General features: G+C 41.4%; 2 protein-coding genes across 3 annotated transcripts in view; one reads left to right on the top strand and one right to left on the bottom strand.

Moving 5' to 3' along the window:
• gabrr2a (gamma-aminobutyric acid type A receptor subunit rho2a) overlaps positions 1-9,137 on the bottom strand; it is a 45,619-nt gene extending 36,482 nt beyond the window's left edge. Inside the window, exons 1-2 of one of the 2 annotated variants that reach the window (XM_061968990.1) lie at positions 8,875-9,137; positions 3,170-3,276 (exon numbers count right to left, since the gene is read on the bottom strand). In XM_061968990.1, the coding sequence (XP_061824974.1) occupies positions 3,170-3,276; positions 8,875-8,996 (229 nt within the window). In that variant the 5' untranslated portion in view covers positions 8,997-9,137. The remainder of the gene's footprint in view (positions 1-3,169; positions 3,277-8,874) is intronic. The other variant, XM_061968991.1, reaches the window with a different exon arrangement.
• The window catches only part of ankrd6a (ankyrin repeat domain 6a), an 80,640-nt gene continuing 75,635 nt past the window's right edge, over positions 8,905-13,909 (top strand). Inside the window, exon 1 of the mRNA XM_061968988.2 lies at positions 8,905-9,017. The gene's annotated coding sequence lies outside the window, so the exon portion shown is untranslated. The remainder of the gene's footprint in view (positions 9,018-13,909) is intronic.

The raw sequence follows: 13,909 nt of genomic DNA, 5'->3' as shown, positions 1-13,909 counted from the left end.
ACTAATGCCTTGCATCGTCTATATTAGATATAAAACAACGGGTGGGTGCGGGCGGGTGCGGTTTTGATTAAATGTTAGTTCGGGTGGATGCGGATGGTTGACGACTTTTGTGATGCGGTTGCGGATGAAATAATTGCCTATCCGCGCATCTCTAATATATATATATATATATATGAATATGTATAAGGGCAGCACGGTAGGAGAGGGGTTAGTGCATCTGCCTCACAATACAAAGGTCCGGGGTTCGATCCTGCGCTCGGGATCTTTCTGTGTGGAGTTTGCATGTTCTCCCCGTGACTGCGTGGGTTCCCTCCGGATACTCCGGCTTCCTCCCACCTCCAAAGACATGCACCTGGGGATAGGTTGATTGGTAACACTAAATTGGCCCTAGTGTGTGAATGTGAGTGTGAATGTTGTCTATCTGTGTTGGCCCTGTGATGAGGTGGCGACTTGTCCAGGGTGTACACCGCCTTCCGCCCGAATGCAGCTGAGATAGGCTCCAGCGACCCCCCGCAACCTCAAAAGGGACAAGCAGTAGAAAATGGATGGATGGATGTATATGTACTGTAGGGCTGGGCGATATATCAAATATACTCGATATATCGCGGGTTTGTCTCTGTGCGATATATAAAATGACTATACCGTGATATTCGAGTACCGTATTTTTCGGAGTATAAGTCGCACCGGAGTATAAGTCGCACCGGCCAAAAATGCATAATAAAAAAGGAAAAAAACATATATAAGTCACACTGGAGCCCGGCCAAACTATGAAAAAAACTGCGACTTATAGTCCGAAAAATACGGTATACGCTCTCACGCAGTTGCTTTTAGCTCCGGGCATTAAGATTACAGGCTCTTTCGTGTCTCTCCTTCTCACAGAGACATAAAACAAGCGCACCTTCTTACATACGTCACATACTTGTCACACGTGCAACGTCATACGCCCTCACGGAGCATAGAGGTAGCGGAATGGGTAACATTAGCTGTGATGCTAGTGGAGTGGTGCGAGTGGTAATACGAGAGAAAGAAGGTGCGAATCTGGTAACAAATGGAGGAAGAATAAATTCCCAAGAAAAACAGCACGGGGTCCATCGTCTGGCGGTGGTTTGGCTTCAAGCGGGAATATGTTGAACAAACAACCGTAATATGTCAAGTATGTGGCAAAAACATCTTTTTCCGTACATGTCCAATATGAGATTTCCATGTCAGACCGTCATCCAGTATCACTCCTAAAAATCTAAGTTCAGAAACCCTTTCAATATCAATTCCATCTATTGACAGTTTGATCGTTTCCTCCCTTTTCCTTTTACAAAAAATCATAAACTTTGTTTTTTTCACATTTTAACGATAATTTATTGACATCAAACCATCTCTTAAGTTTAATCATTTCCTGTTCAATGTTTGATAACGCTTTTAAGTCATGTCCCAAACCATAAAAGTTGGTGTCGTCCGCAAATAATACAAATTTCAATAACTTTGATACCTCACATATATTATTAAAGGGGAACATTATCACCAGACCTATGTAAGCGTCAATATATACCTTGATGTTGCAGAAAAAAGACCATATATTTTTTTAACCGATTTCCGAACTTTAAATGGGTGAATTTTGGCGAATTAAACGCCTTTCTATTATTCGCTCTCGGAGCGATGACGTCACGTTGTGACGTCACATCGGGAAGCAATCCGCCATTTTCTCACTTTCGTCGGTGTGTTGTCGGAGGGTGTAACAACACGAACAGGGACCGATTCAAGTTGCACCAGTGGCCCAAAGATGCGAAAGTGGCAAGAAATTGGACGAAATTTGTTCAAAATACGAGGCTGTGGGGAAAGCCGACGAAATGGTCAGTCGTTTGTTCCGCACACTTTACCGACGAAAGCTATGCTACGACAGAGATGGCAAGAATGTTTTGGATATCCTGCGACACTCAAAGCAGATGCATTTCCAACGATAAAGTCAAAGAAATCTGCCGCCAGACCCCCATTGAATCTGCCGGAGTGTGTGAGCTATTCAGGGACACAGGACCTCGGTAGCACGGCAAGCAATGGCGGCAGTTTGTTCCCGCAGACGAGCGAGCTAAACCCCCTGGATGTCTTGGCTCACACCGTCCCTTATGCCACCGAAGATGATCAAGAGAAGAATATCGACCCTAGCTTCCCTGGCCTGCTGACATCAACTCCAAAACTGGACAGATCAGCTTTCAGGAAAAGAGAGCGGATGAGGGTATGTCTACAGAATATATTAATTGATGAAAACTTTATTCATTACTTGCGGTTTTACGTAAATTATTATACATAAACTGTGTTTACCAATAATTTAGCTTAAAAACTTTTTTTTTTTTTCAATCATTCGAGTACATTCGGGTAGTCTTGTGTAATGCAGTATTTTGTGTCTATTTAGGTATGGTTAACCTGAGTGCTGAAATCGTGGAAAAATATATGTTCTTAGCGCGCCTGAAATGGGCTGTCTGCACTCTCAAAGTGCATGTTGTTGCCAAATGTATTTCATATGCTGTAAACCTAGTTCATAGTTGTTAGTAATTATCTTATCAGACAGTGTTAAGCCGCTGAAATCCGAGTCTGAATCCGAGCTAATGTCGCTAACCCTTGCTGTTTGTTTGTATTGGCATCACTGTGTGACGTCACAGGAAAATGGACGGGTGTATATAACGATGGTTAAAATCAGGCACTTTGAAGCTTTTTTTAGGGATATTGCGTGATGGGTAAAATTTTGAAAAACACTTTGAAAAATAAAATAAGCCTCTGGGAACTGATTTTTAATGGTTTTAACCCTTCTGAAATTGTGATAATGTTCCCCTTTAATAAATCAAATAAACAATTTTGGAATTACTACTACTGTATGACTACTACTGTTACTAGTGTAAAACTTCCTTTATTATTACTACTGTTACTACTGTAAAACTACTGTTATTACTACTACTGCAGTAATAGTACGATTACTAATATAATACTACTAATACTGCTATAATGTAGTACTACTACTGCTATAATGTAGTACCACTACTGTTACTATTGCAATACTACTACTACTATGATAATACCACTAATATTGTAATTTTAGTAGTACTACTGCAATGGCACTATTATTATTACCATTGTAATACTACTACTACTACTACTACTACAAAAGGTAAAATGGTAGAAATACCTCCAAATGCTGGCCTCATGGTGAAGTCGTGGTCATCTACTTTGATCAGATGCTCTGTCTTCACCTTGCGGGACTTGGTCACATCTGGAGGCTTCTTTGACAAGGAGCTAAATGACGAGAATATTCAAACAAATATTACATTGTTATGTGTACATTTGATCCCCCGCTGATTGTGTAAATGTACCTTTACACACAGGGTTACAAAAAAATAATTTTATTGTTTGTTTTTTAAAACTTAGATTCCCTATAAAGGCAGCAGGAGTTTGAATTTGCTGAGTAAACATTTTGACGTTTCGTTATAGTACTCTAATACAAATACTAGTTAGTATAACATGCAGGTTTATTTCTGACATATTACTGTAGTACTTTATTGTCCAGCTACAAACATGCGGTTTACAATTGTAAACATTTTTATTTAATAAAAGGGAATAGTTGTATTATTTTGTTGCTATTGTTACTGTGTCAGTATATTAGTGTTCATAAATAATATGTAATATTAATGACACAATCAATACCAACATTTGAGGTATCACCCACCCCGACTTGTAGCAACAATATAATATTAGGGCCATACAATTTTTGTCAGGTTCAAACACTGATGACATCTATTAAACAAGACAAGAGGCAAAGAATTAAACAGAGACAGAATTCAATTTGGACTCAATTGAGGAGAAACGCCTGGACACACTGTACTCTTGTACAGTCTCCAGCACGCTCTCCCAAAAGATTGCACTCCTCCTTCTTTATTTGACTTTCTCCGACCACCTGACCATCGCTTCCACTTCCAGAGAGAAGTGGGTCGTAAACAGCGTTGCCTTTGGTTACAGAATAGTTCAAAAGAAGAGGTCGTCAAATAGTTCAAAAAGAGTTCGTAAAATACTTCAAAAAGAGGTCCATAAAATAGTTCAAAAAGAGTTTGTAAAATACTTCAAAAAGAGGTCGTCTGGAAATTGGGCAGATCCTTGGTTCTCTCCGCTTTGAAGTCCTTGGGTTAGAACAATATCTTTCTGTTGATTACCATACATGAGAGAAAACAGGAACACCTTCATCTTGCTCCCCCCCCCTACACAGTGGAGATTTACGAGCCTTACTCTCGGTAGGTTTCAAAGACAGCTTTTGTGTTCTTGTCAGGAACTCAATGTAATACAAAGTTTTTGTGATAATTTAGAAACAATTATTCTAACAATTTTACTTTCACTTTGTTGCAGAAGAATTACTTTTATTCCACAAAATCACTAATTCACAAACAGGTACAGGCTCCATCTAGTGGTACGACAAATAATCACTTTATTAAGTGATTAGTATTTTATTTTGTAATACTCAAACACAGTGTTACTATTCAAACTGCTACAGTGGCCAAAATATTAAATATACTTGCTAAATAAAACCTCTGCCTTGTTTTTAATGAATACTTAGGCCTACTACGCTACTGTACGGTGGTGGTACTTGGAAAGCCAAGTGTTTTCTGAGATGGTGCTTGGTGAAAATAATTTGAGGACCAATGCATAAAACAGCATTTGGGACAAAATTAAACAAACAATTACATAGGAGTGCTCAATAAAATTGATTCACACCTAAATCATATATATTAAATTGAATATTTCAATTAAATTTAAAAAATATACGTTTTTTTAGGCCATCTATGTGCTTTTTTGCAGCGCACATATGTTATCTGTCAGCAGCCAAGAGGTACTTTTGTAACTTGTTTTATAAATTTAATGCCATCTAATGATATATTGCGAGAATCACCATGACGCCAGAATCATGTTGAATCGAAAAATCAATTCTGAATTGAATCGTCACCCCTGGAATCGGAATTGAATCGTGAGTTGTTATTGAGATTAATTGTTGATATTAATTGGATAATTGGAATTGTTACATTAATGTGTTATTAAATGTGTCTCGATTACTGTAACGTATTATTTTCAGGTCTCCCTATGTCTAGCATTAAAAGATTATAGTTGGTACAAAATGCGGCTGCTAGACTTTTGACAAGAACAAGAAAGTTTGATCATATTACTCATCATATACGTGCTCACCTGCACTGGCTTCCTGTGCACTTAAGATGTGACCTTAAGGTTTTACTACTTACGTATAAAATACTACACGGTCTAGCTCCATCCTATCTTGCTGATTGTATTGTACCATATGTCCCGGCAAGAAATCTGCGTTCAAAGAAGTCCGGCTTATTAGTGATTCCCAGAGCCCAAAAAAAGTCTGCGGGCTTTAGAGCGTTTTCTATTGGGGCTCCAGTACTATGGAATACCCTCCCGGTCGGTAACAGTTAGAGATGCTACCTCAGTAGAAGCATTTAAGTCCCATCTTAAAACTCATTTGTATACTCTAGCCTTTAAATAGTCTCCCCTTTTTAGACCAGTTGATCTGCCGTTTCTTTTCCTTTCTCCTCTGCTCCCCCCTCTCCCTTGTGGAGGGGGAGACACACAGGTCCGGTGGCCATGGATGAAGTGCTGGCTGTCCAGAGTCGGGACTCGGGGTGGACCGCTCGCCTGTGCATCGGTTGGAAACATCTCTGCGCTGCTGACCCGTCTCCGCTCGGGATGGTTTCCTGCTGGCCCCACTATGGACTGGACTCTTACTATTATGTTGGATCCACTATGGACTGGACTCTCACAATATTATGTCAGACCCACTCGACATCCATTGCATTCGGTCTCCCCTAGAGAGGGGTGGAGGGTTACCCACATATGCGGTCCTCTCCAAGGTTTCTCATAGTTATTCACATCGACGTCCCACTGGGGTGAGTTTTTCCTTGCCCTTATGTGGGCTCTGTACCGAGGATGTCGTTGTGGCTTGTGCAGCCCTTTGAGACACTTGTGATTTAGGGCTATATAAATAAACATTGATTGATTGATTGATTGATTGAATAAGATAATCGACAACTCCCGCTAGAAAAATATCAATATCAGCTTTTAAAATTGCTGTACATGTAAACAAACTGTGGTGAGTTCAGGGATCGCTGAAATTAGTAGGACAAAACAGTGCTTGCCAAATACTCTCATCAGTGAAGCATGTATAACATAAACAGTTTGTCCTGCTACAGAAAATATATTAAAACAAAAAAATAAATGTTTTTCTTCATCTTTTTCCACTTTCACACATCTCTGAAAGAGGTCCAGGAAGCCACTAGGGCGGCGCTAAAGGGCCGCAAGCGGCTCTAGAGCCGCGAGTTGCTGACCCCCGAGCTAGCCAATGATGTTTTTGAAAAATGCAACTGTGAGAAAGTTGCAACCAGTCCCTTTAATAATTGTATTCTAATTGTTTATTTCATTTTTTCACGATTGAAGTATTTCAGAATATATTTTTGGACTTTTATCCCTTTTCACCCATAAGAAGACTAAAAAAAAAAGAATGGGATACAGATCTGTGCTGCCTTGAACACATCCCAAAATTACATATATTTAGGAGTGGTTGTCATGTGACTAACCCAAATAAGCTAGCTCGATTACAAAATCCTATTTTATTTTTAAAGTTAAAGTTAATTTTAAACCCATGTTACAGTCGACACTCGTCAATAGGGTTGTCAAGTATTAAAAGCCAACTGTTCTCCAATAAGTTAATCGACAACTCCCGCTAGGAAAACATCGATATCAGCTTTTAAAATTGCTATACATGTAAACAAAGTGCGGTGAGTTCAAGGATCGCTGAAATTAGTAGGACAAAACGGTGCTTGCCAAATACTCTCATCAGTGAAGCATGTATAACATAAACAGTTTGTCCTCCTACAGAAAATATATTAAAACAAAAAATATATACTTTTTTTCATCTTTTTCCATTGTCACACATCTCTGAAAGAGGTCCAGGGAGCCACTAGGGCGGCGCTAAAGGGCCGCATGCGGCTCTAGATCCGCGGGTTGCTGACCCCCGAGCTAGCCAATGGTGTTTTTGAAAAATGTAACTGCTAGAAAGTTGCAACCAGTCCCATTAATAATTTTATTCTAATTGTTGATTTCATTTTTTCACGATTTAAGTATTTCAGAATATATTTTTTGACTTTTATCCCATTTCACCCATAAGAAGACTAAAAAAACGAGTGGGATGCAGATCCGTGCTGTCTTGAACACATCCCAAAATGACATATATTTAGGAGTGGTTGTCACATGACTGTCACGTGACTAACCCAAATAAGCTAGCTCGACTCCAAAATCCAATTTTTTTTTAAGTTAAAGTTCATTTTAAACCCAATAGGGTTGTCAAATATTAAAAGCCAACTGTTCTCATAAGTTAATCGACAACTACTGGTAGGAAAATATCAATATCAGCTTTTAAAATTGCTACATGTAAACAAACTGCGGTGAGTTCAAGGATCGCTGAAATTAGTAGGATAAAACGGTGCTTGCCAAATACTTTCATCAGTGAAGCATGTATAACATAAACAGTTTGTCCTCCTACAGAAAATATATTAAAACAACAAATATATTTTTTTCTTCATCTTTTTCCATTTTCACACATCTCTGAAAGAAGTCCAGGGAGCCACTAGGGCGGCGCTAAAGGGCCGCATGCGGCTCTAGAGCCACGGGTTGCTGACCCCCGAGCTAGCCAATGGTGTTTTTGAAAAATGCAACTGTGAGAAAGTTGAAACCAGTCCCTTTAATAATTAAATGTTGATTTCATTTTTTCACCATTTAAGTATTTCAGAATATATTTTTGGACTTTTATCCCATTTCACCCATAAGAAGACTAAAAAAAAAGTGAGATACAGATCCTTGCTGCCTTGAACACATCCCAAAATGACATATATTTAGGAGTGGTTGTCACGTGACTGTCACGTGACTAACCCAAATAAGCTAGCTCGATTCCAAAATCCTTGTGATAAGGTGGAGACTTGTCCAGGGTGTACACTGCCTTCCGCCCGAATGCAGCTGAGATAGGCTCCAGCACCCCCCTCGACCCCAAAAGGGACAAGCGGTAGAAAATGGATGGATGGATTCCAAAATCCTATTTTTTTTTAAGTTAAAGTTCATTTTAAACCCAATAGGGTTGTCAAATATTAAAAGCCAACTGTTCTCCAATAAGTTAATCGACAACTACCAGCAGGAAAATATCGATATCAGCTTTTAAAATTGCTATACATGTAAACAAACTGCGGTGAGTTCAAGGATCGCTGAAATCTGTAGGATAAAACGGTGCTTGCCAAATACTTTCATCAGTGAAGCATGTATAACATAAACAGTTTGTCCTCCTACAGAAAATATATTAAAACAACAAATATAATGTTTTTCTTCATCTTTTTCCATTTTCACACATCTCTGACTTTTAGTCCATTTCACCCATAAGAAGACTAAAAAAAGAGTGAGATACAGATCCGTGCTGCCTTGAACACATCCCAAAATGACATATATTTAGAAGTGGTTGTCACGTGACTGTCACGTGGCTAACCCAAATAAGCTAGCTCGATTCCAAAATCCTTTTTTTTTTTTTTTTTTTACTTAAAGTTCATTTTAAACCCATTTTCACAATCTCCACTCTTCAATAGGGTTGTCAAATATTAAAAGCCAACTGTTCTCCAATAAGTTAATGGACAACTACTGGTAGGAAAATATCGATATCAGCTTTTTAACATTGCTATACGTGTTTTTCACAATAGCAAACTAGAATGCTAACGCTTAACGAGACGACACGTGTCAATGGTTCCACGGCAATGCGTGTTCTTTGACTACATTCGTATATTTTCATACGTGACTTACGTGGAATGTTTCTGCGCGTCCACAGCTCCGCTCCACCTCGGCAGCCGGTGTCTTCTCTGGCGACATTGTCCGCTCGCCAGCAGACACAAGAGCAAGACGACACTTTTGCTCAAATTGTGCATTTCGAGGACACAAATCCACAGGTGAGATCCTTGAAAGCTCCTTCACGCTCTCCGGACAGCACATGTTTGTTTGTCGTCAGACCCCAGCCTCATGTCTCCGCTTCATCACCCTCCGTGGAGGAGAGAGAATCCTCCTCCTCATCCTCATCCTCATGCTGACGACACAACACACGCGGGATTATTACAGCATCACACAACGTGACACAACACGACAGATTATTTCTACCTTTAATGGGAGTGATAATATAATAATAAACACAAGCTCTTAGGGTTGTTAGAACATAAACATATACCAACATCATAAGAACAAGAATTGAGACATAATTACCAATGTAATAATGAACTAACTGAAGCAAGCTACACAGCAAAAGTAGCTTGCTACATCAAATCTACAAACCCCGTTTCCATATGAGTTGGGAAATTGTGTTAGATGTAAATATAAACGGAATACAATCATTTGCAAATCCCTTTCAACCCATATTCAATTGAATGCACTACAAAGACAATATATTTGATGTTCAAACTCATAAACTTTATTTTTTTTTTGCAAATAATAATTAACTTAGAATTTCATGGCTGCAACACGTGCCAAAGTAGTTGGGAAAGGGCATGTTCACCACTGTGTTACATCACCTTTTCTTTTAACAACACTCAAACGATTGGGAACTGAGGAAACTAATTGTTGAAGCTTTGAAAGTGAAATTCTTTCCCATCCATCCATCTTCTTCTGCTTATCCGAGGTCGGGTCGCGGGGGCAGTAGCCTAAGCAGGGAAGCCCAGACTTCCCTCTCCGCAGCCACTTCGTCCAGCTCCTCCCGGGGGATCCCGAGGCGTTCCCAGGCCAGCCGGGAGACATAGTCTTCCCAACGTGTCCTGGGTCTTCCCCGTGGCCTCCTACCGGTCGGACGTGCCCTAAAAACCTCCCAAGGGAGGCGATCGGGTGGCATCTTGACCAGATGCCCGAACCACCGCATCTGGCTCCTCTCGATGTGGAGGAGCAGCGGCTTTACTTTGAGCTCCCCCCGGATGACAGAGCTTCTCACCCTATCTCTGAGGGAGAGCCCCGCCACCCGGCGGAGGAAACTCATTTCGGCCGCTTGTACCCGTGATCTTGTCCTTTCGGTCATAACCCAAAGCTCATGACCATAGGTGAGGATGGGAACGTAGATCGACCGGTAAATTGAGAGCTTTGCCTTCCGGCTCAGCTCCTTCTTCACCACAACGGATCGATACGGCGTCCGCATTACTGAAGATGCCGCACCGATCCGCCTGTCGATCTCACGATCCACTCTTCCCTCACTCGTGAACAAGACTCCGAGGTACTTGAACTCCTCCACTTGGGGCAGGGTCTCCTCCCCAACCCGAAGATGGCATTCCACCCTTTTCCGGGCGAGAACCATGGACTCGGACTTGGAGGTGCTGATTCTCATCCCAGTCGCTTCACACTCGGCTGCGAACCGATCCAGCGAGAGCTGAAGATCCTGGCCAGATGAAGCCATCAGGACCACATCATCTGCAAAAAGCAGAGACCTAATCCTGCAGCCACCAAACCGGATCCCCTCAACGCCTTGACTGCGCCTAGAAATTCTGTCCATAAAAGTTATGAACAGAATCGGTGACAAAGGGCAGCCTTGGCAGGGTCCAACCCTCACTGGAAACGTATCCGACTTACTACCGGCAATGCGGACCAAGCTCTGACACTGATCATACAGGGAGCGGACCGCCAAAATCAGACAGTCCGATACCCCATACTCTCTGAGCACTCCCCACAGGACTTCCCGAGGGACACGGTCGAATGCCTTCTCCAAGTCCACAAAGCACATGTAGACTGGTTGGGCAAACTCCCATGCACCCTCAAGGACCCTGCCGAGAGTATAGAGCTAGTCCACAGTTCCACGACCAGGACGAAAACCACACTGTTCCTCCTGAATCCGAGGTTCGACTATCCGGCGTAGCCTCCTCTCCAGTACACCTGAATAGACCTTACCGGGAAGGCTGAGGAGTGTGATCCCACGATAGTTAGAACACACCCTACGGTTCCCCTTCTTAAAGAGAGGAACCACCACCCCGGTCTGCCAATCCAGAGGTACCGCCCCCGATGTCCACGCGATGCTGCAGAGTCTTGTCAACCAAGACAGTCCCACAGCATCCAGAGCCTTAAGGAACTCCGGGCGGATCTCATCCACCCCCGGGGCCTTGCCACCGAGGAGCTTTTTAACTACCTCAATTCTTTCCCATTCTTGTTTTATGTAGCGCTTCAGTCATTCAACAGTCCGGGGTCTCCGCTGTCGTATTTTAGGCTTCATAATGCGCCGCACATTTTCGATGGGAGACAGGTCTGGACTGCAGGCGGGGCCTGGAAAGTACCCGCACTCTTTTTTTACGAAACCATGCTGTTTTAACACGTGCTGAATGTGGCTTGGCATTGTCTTGCTGAAATAAGCAGGGGCGTCCATGAAAAAGACAGCGCTTAGATGGCAGCATATTGTCATGACTTGGTCCTGGGGTTTTTATTTTTTCCAGAAGGCAACGGAAAGTTGGCTCGGGCGAGACGGGAATGTAAGTACATATTTTTATTTTTTTACACTAACAAAGGACAAAAAAAAGAGTACAAACGAAAAGCGCGCACAATGGCGGAGGTACAAAACTAGGCTATTGAAAACAAAACTTGCACATAGGCAGAAACTGTGAACAATGAAACAAAAACACTAACTGTGGCATTAATAAACAAAAACTTACTTGGCATGGACTATGAAGTGCGCAGATGTAAACAGAGTGTGACAGGGGTATGAATCCGGGATGTCACCAGAAAGACAAACTGAAAACAATGAACTTAAATACTACAGACATGATTAACGAAAACAGGTGCGTGACTCAAAACGTGAAACAGGTGCGTGACGTGACAGGTGAAAACTAATGGGTTGCTATGGTGACAAACAAGAGTGCACAATGAGTCCAAACGTGGAACAGGTGAAATTAATGGGTAATCATGGAAACAAGACAAGGGAGTGAAAAGCCAGAAACTAAAGAGTCTAATAACTAAACAAAACAAAACATGACTAAAACAAAACATGATTACACAGACATGACACATATGTTGTTCCAAAACCTGTATGTACCTTTCAGCATTAATGGTGCCTTCACAGATGGGTAAGTTACCCATGCTTTGGGAACTAACGCACCCCCATACCATCACAGATGCTGGCTTTTGAACTTTGCGTCGATAATAGTCTGGATGGTTCGCTTCCGGATGACACGATGTCGAATATTTCCAAAAACAATTTGAAATGTGGACTCGTCAGACCACAGAACACTTTTCCACTTTGCATGAGTCCATCTTAGATGATCTCGGGCCCAGAGAAGCCGGCGGCGTTTCTGGATGTCGTTGATAAATGGCTTTCGCTTTGCATAGTAGAGCTTTAACTTGCACTTACAGATGTAGCGACCAACTGTATTTAGTGACAGTGGTTTTCTGAAGTGTTCCTGAGCCCATGTGGTGATATCCTTTAGAGATTGATGTCGGTTTTTGATACAGTGAGGGATCGAAGGTCACGGTCATTCAATGTTGGTTTCCGGCCATGCCGCTTACGTGGAGTGATTTTTCCAGATTCTCTGAACCTTTTGATGATATTATGGACTGTAGATGTTGAAATCCCTAAATTTCTTGCAATTGCACTTTGAGAAACGTTGTTCTTAAACTGTTTGACTATTTGCTCACGCAGTAGTGGACAAAAGTGGTGTACCTCGCCCCATCTTTTCTTGTGAAAGACTGAGCATTTTTTGGGAAGCTGTTTTTATACCCAATCATGGCACCCACTTGTTCCCAATTAGCCTGCACACCTGTGGGATGTTCCAAATAAGTATTTGATGAGCATTCCTCAACTTTATCAGTATTTATTGCCACCTTTCCCAACTTCTTTGTCACGTGTTGCTGGCATCAAATTCTAAAGTTAATGATTATTTGCAAAAAAAAAAAAAAAGTTTATCAGTTTGAACATCAAATATGTTATCTTTGTAGCATATTCAATTGAATATGGGTTGAAAATGATTTGCAAATCATTGTATTCCGTTTATATTTACATCTAACACAATTTCCCAACTCATATGGAAACGGGGTTTGTAATAATGAACTAACTGAAGCAAGCTACACGGCAAAAGTAGCTTGCTACATCAAATCTATATTTAACGGCATTTATATCTATGGGCCCACATGTATAATATCAATGTTAATGTAACTGAGAGTGTACAAATGCACCCAATAAGGGTCCATTACTATACTAACTGTCATGTTTTGTGATCATGTCTAGTTTAGTTATGTTCTGTTTGGTTAAAACTCCATAGTTCCTGTTTTTTACGCATCCTCGTTTGTTTTGTCACCATGACGACCATTAGTTTCACCTGTCTCACGTGTTGGACTCATCAGAATCAGAATCAGAATCAGCTTTATTGTCATTACGCAAGGTAACGAGATTGAGGCCATTCCATACAGTGCGATGTGTGCATGCTAGAAAAACAATGTGCAAATATATAGAAATATAAAAAATGTAGAAGTGCAATGAATATGGTGTGATTCCCGGGCGCGGCCACCGCTGCTGCCCACTGCTCCCCTCACCTCCCAGGGGGTGATCAAGGGTGATGGGTCAAATGCAGAGAATAATCTCGCCACACCTAGTGTGTGTGTGACAATCATTGGTACTTTAACTTTAACTTTAAATGAATATATACATGAAAAAACTAAACAAAAACAGGGTGGTTGGTGGAATGGGTTATTGCACCGAAGAGAAGGCAGTTATGAGGGACAATGGGGCAGTCCGTTCAGGATGGTTATGGCCCTGGGGAAGAAGCTGTTCTTTAGCCTGTTTGTTTTGGTTTTAATGCACCTGTAGCGCTTCCCAGAGGGCAGCATGCACCTG

This window comes from Nerophis lumbriciformis, linkage group LG08 (genome assembly GCF_033978685.3).
Source record: "Nerophis lumbriciformis linkage group LG08, RoL_Nlum_v2.1, whole genome shotgun sequence".
NCBI lineage: Eukaryota > Metazoa > Chordata > Actinopteri > Syngnathiformes > Syngnathidae > Nerophis > Nerophis lumbriciformis.
The sequence above is the reverse complement of the archived record's forward strand: the minus strand, read 5'-3'. Positions and strand labels throughout refer to the sequence as shown.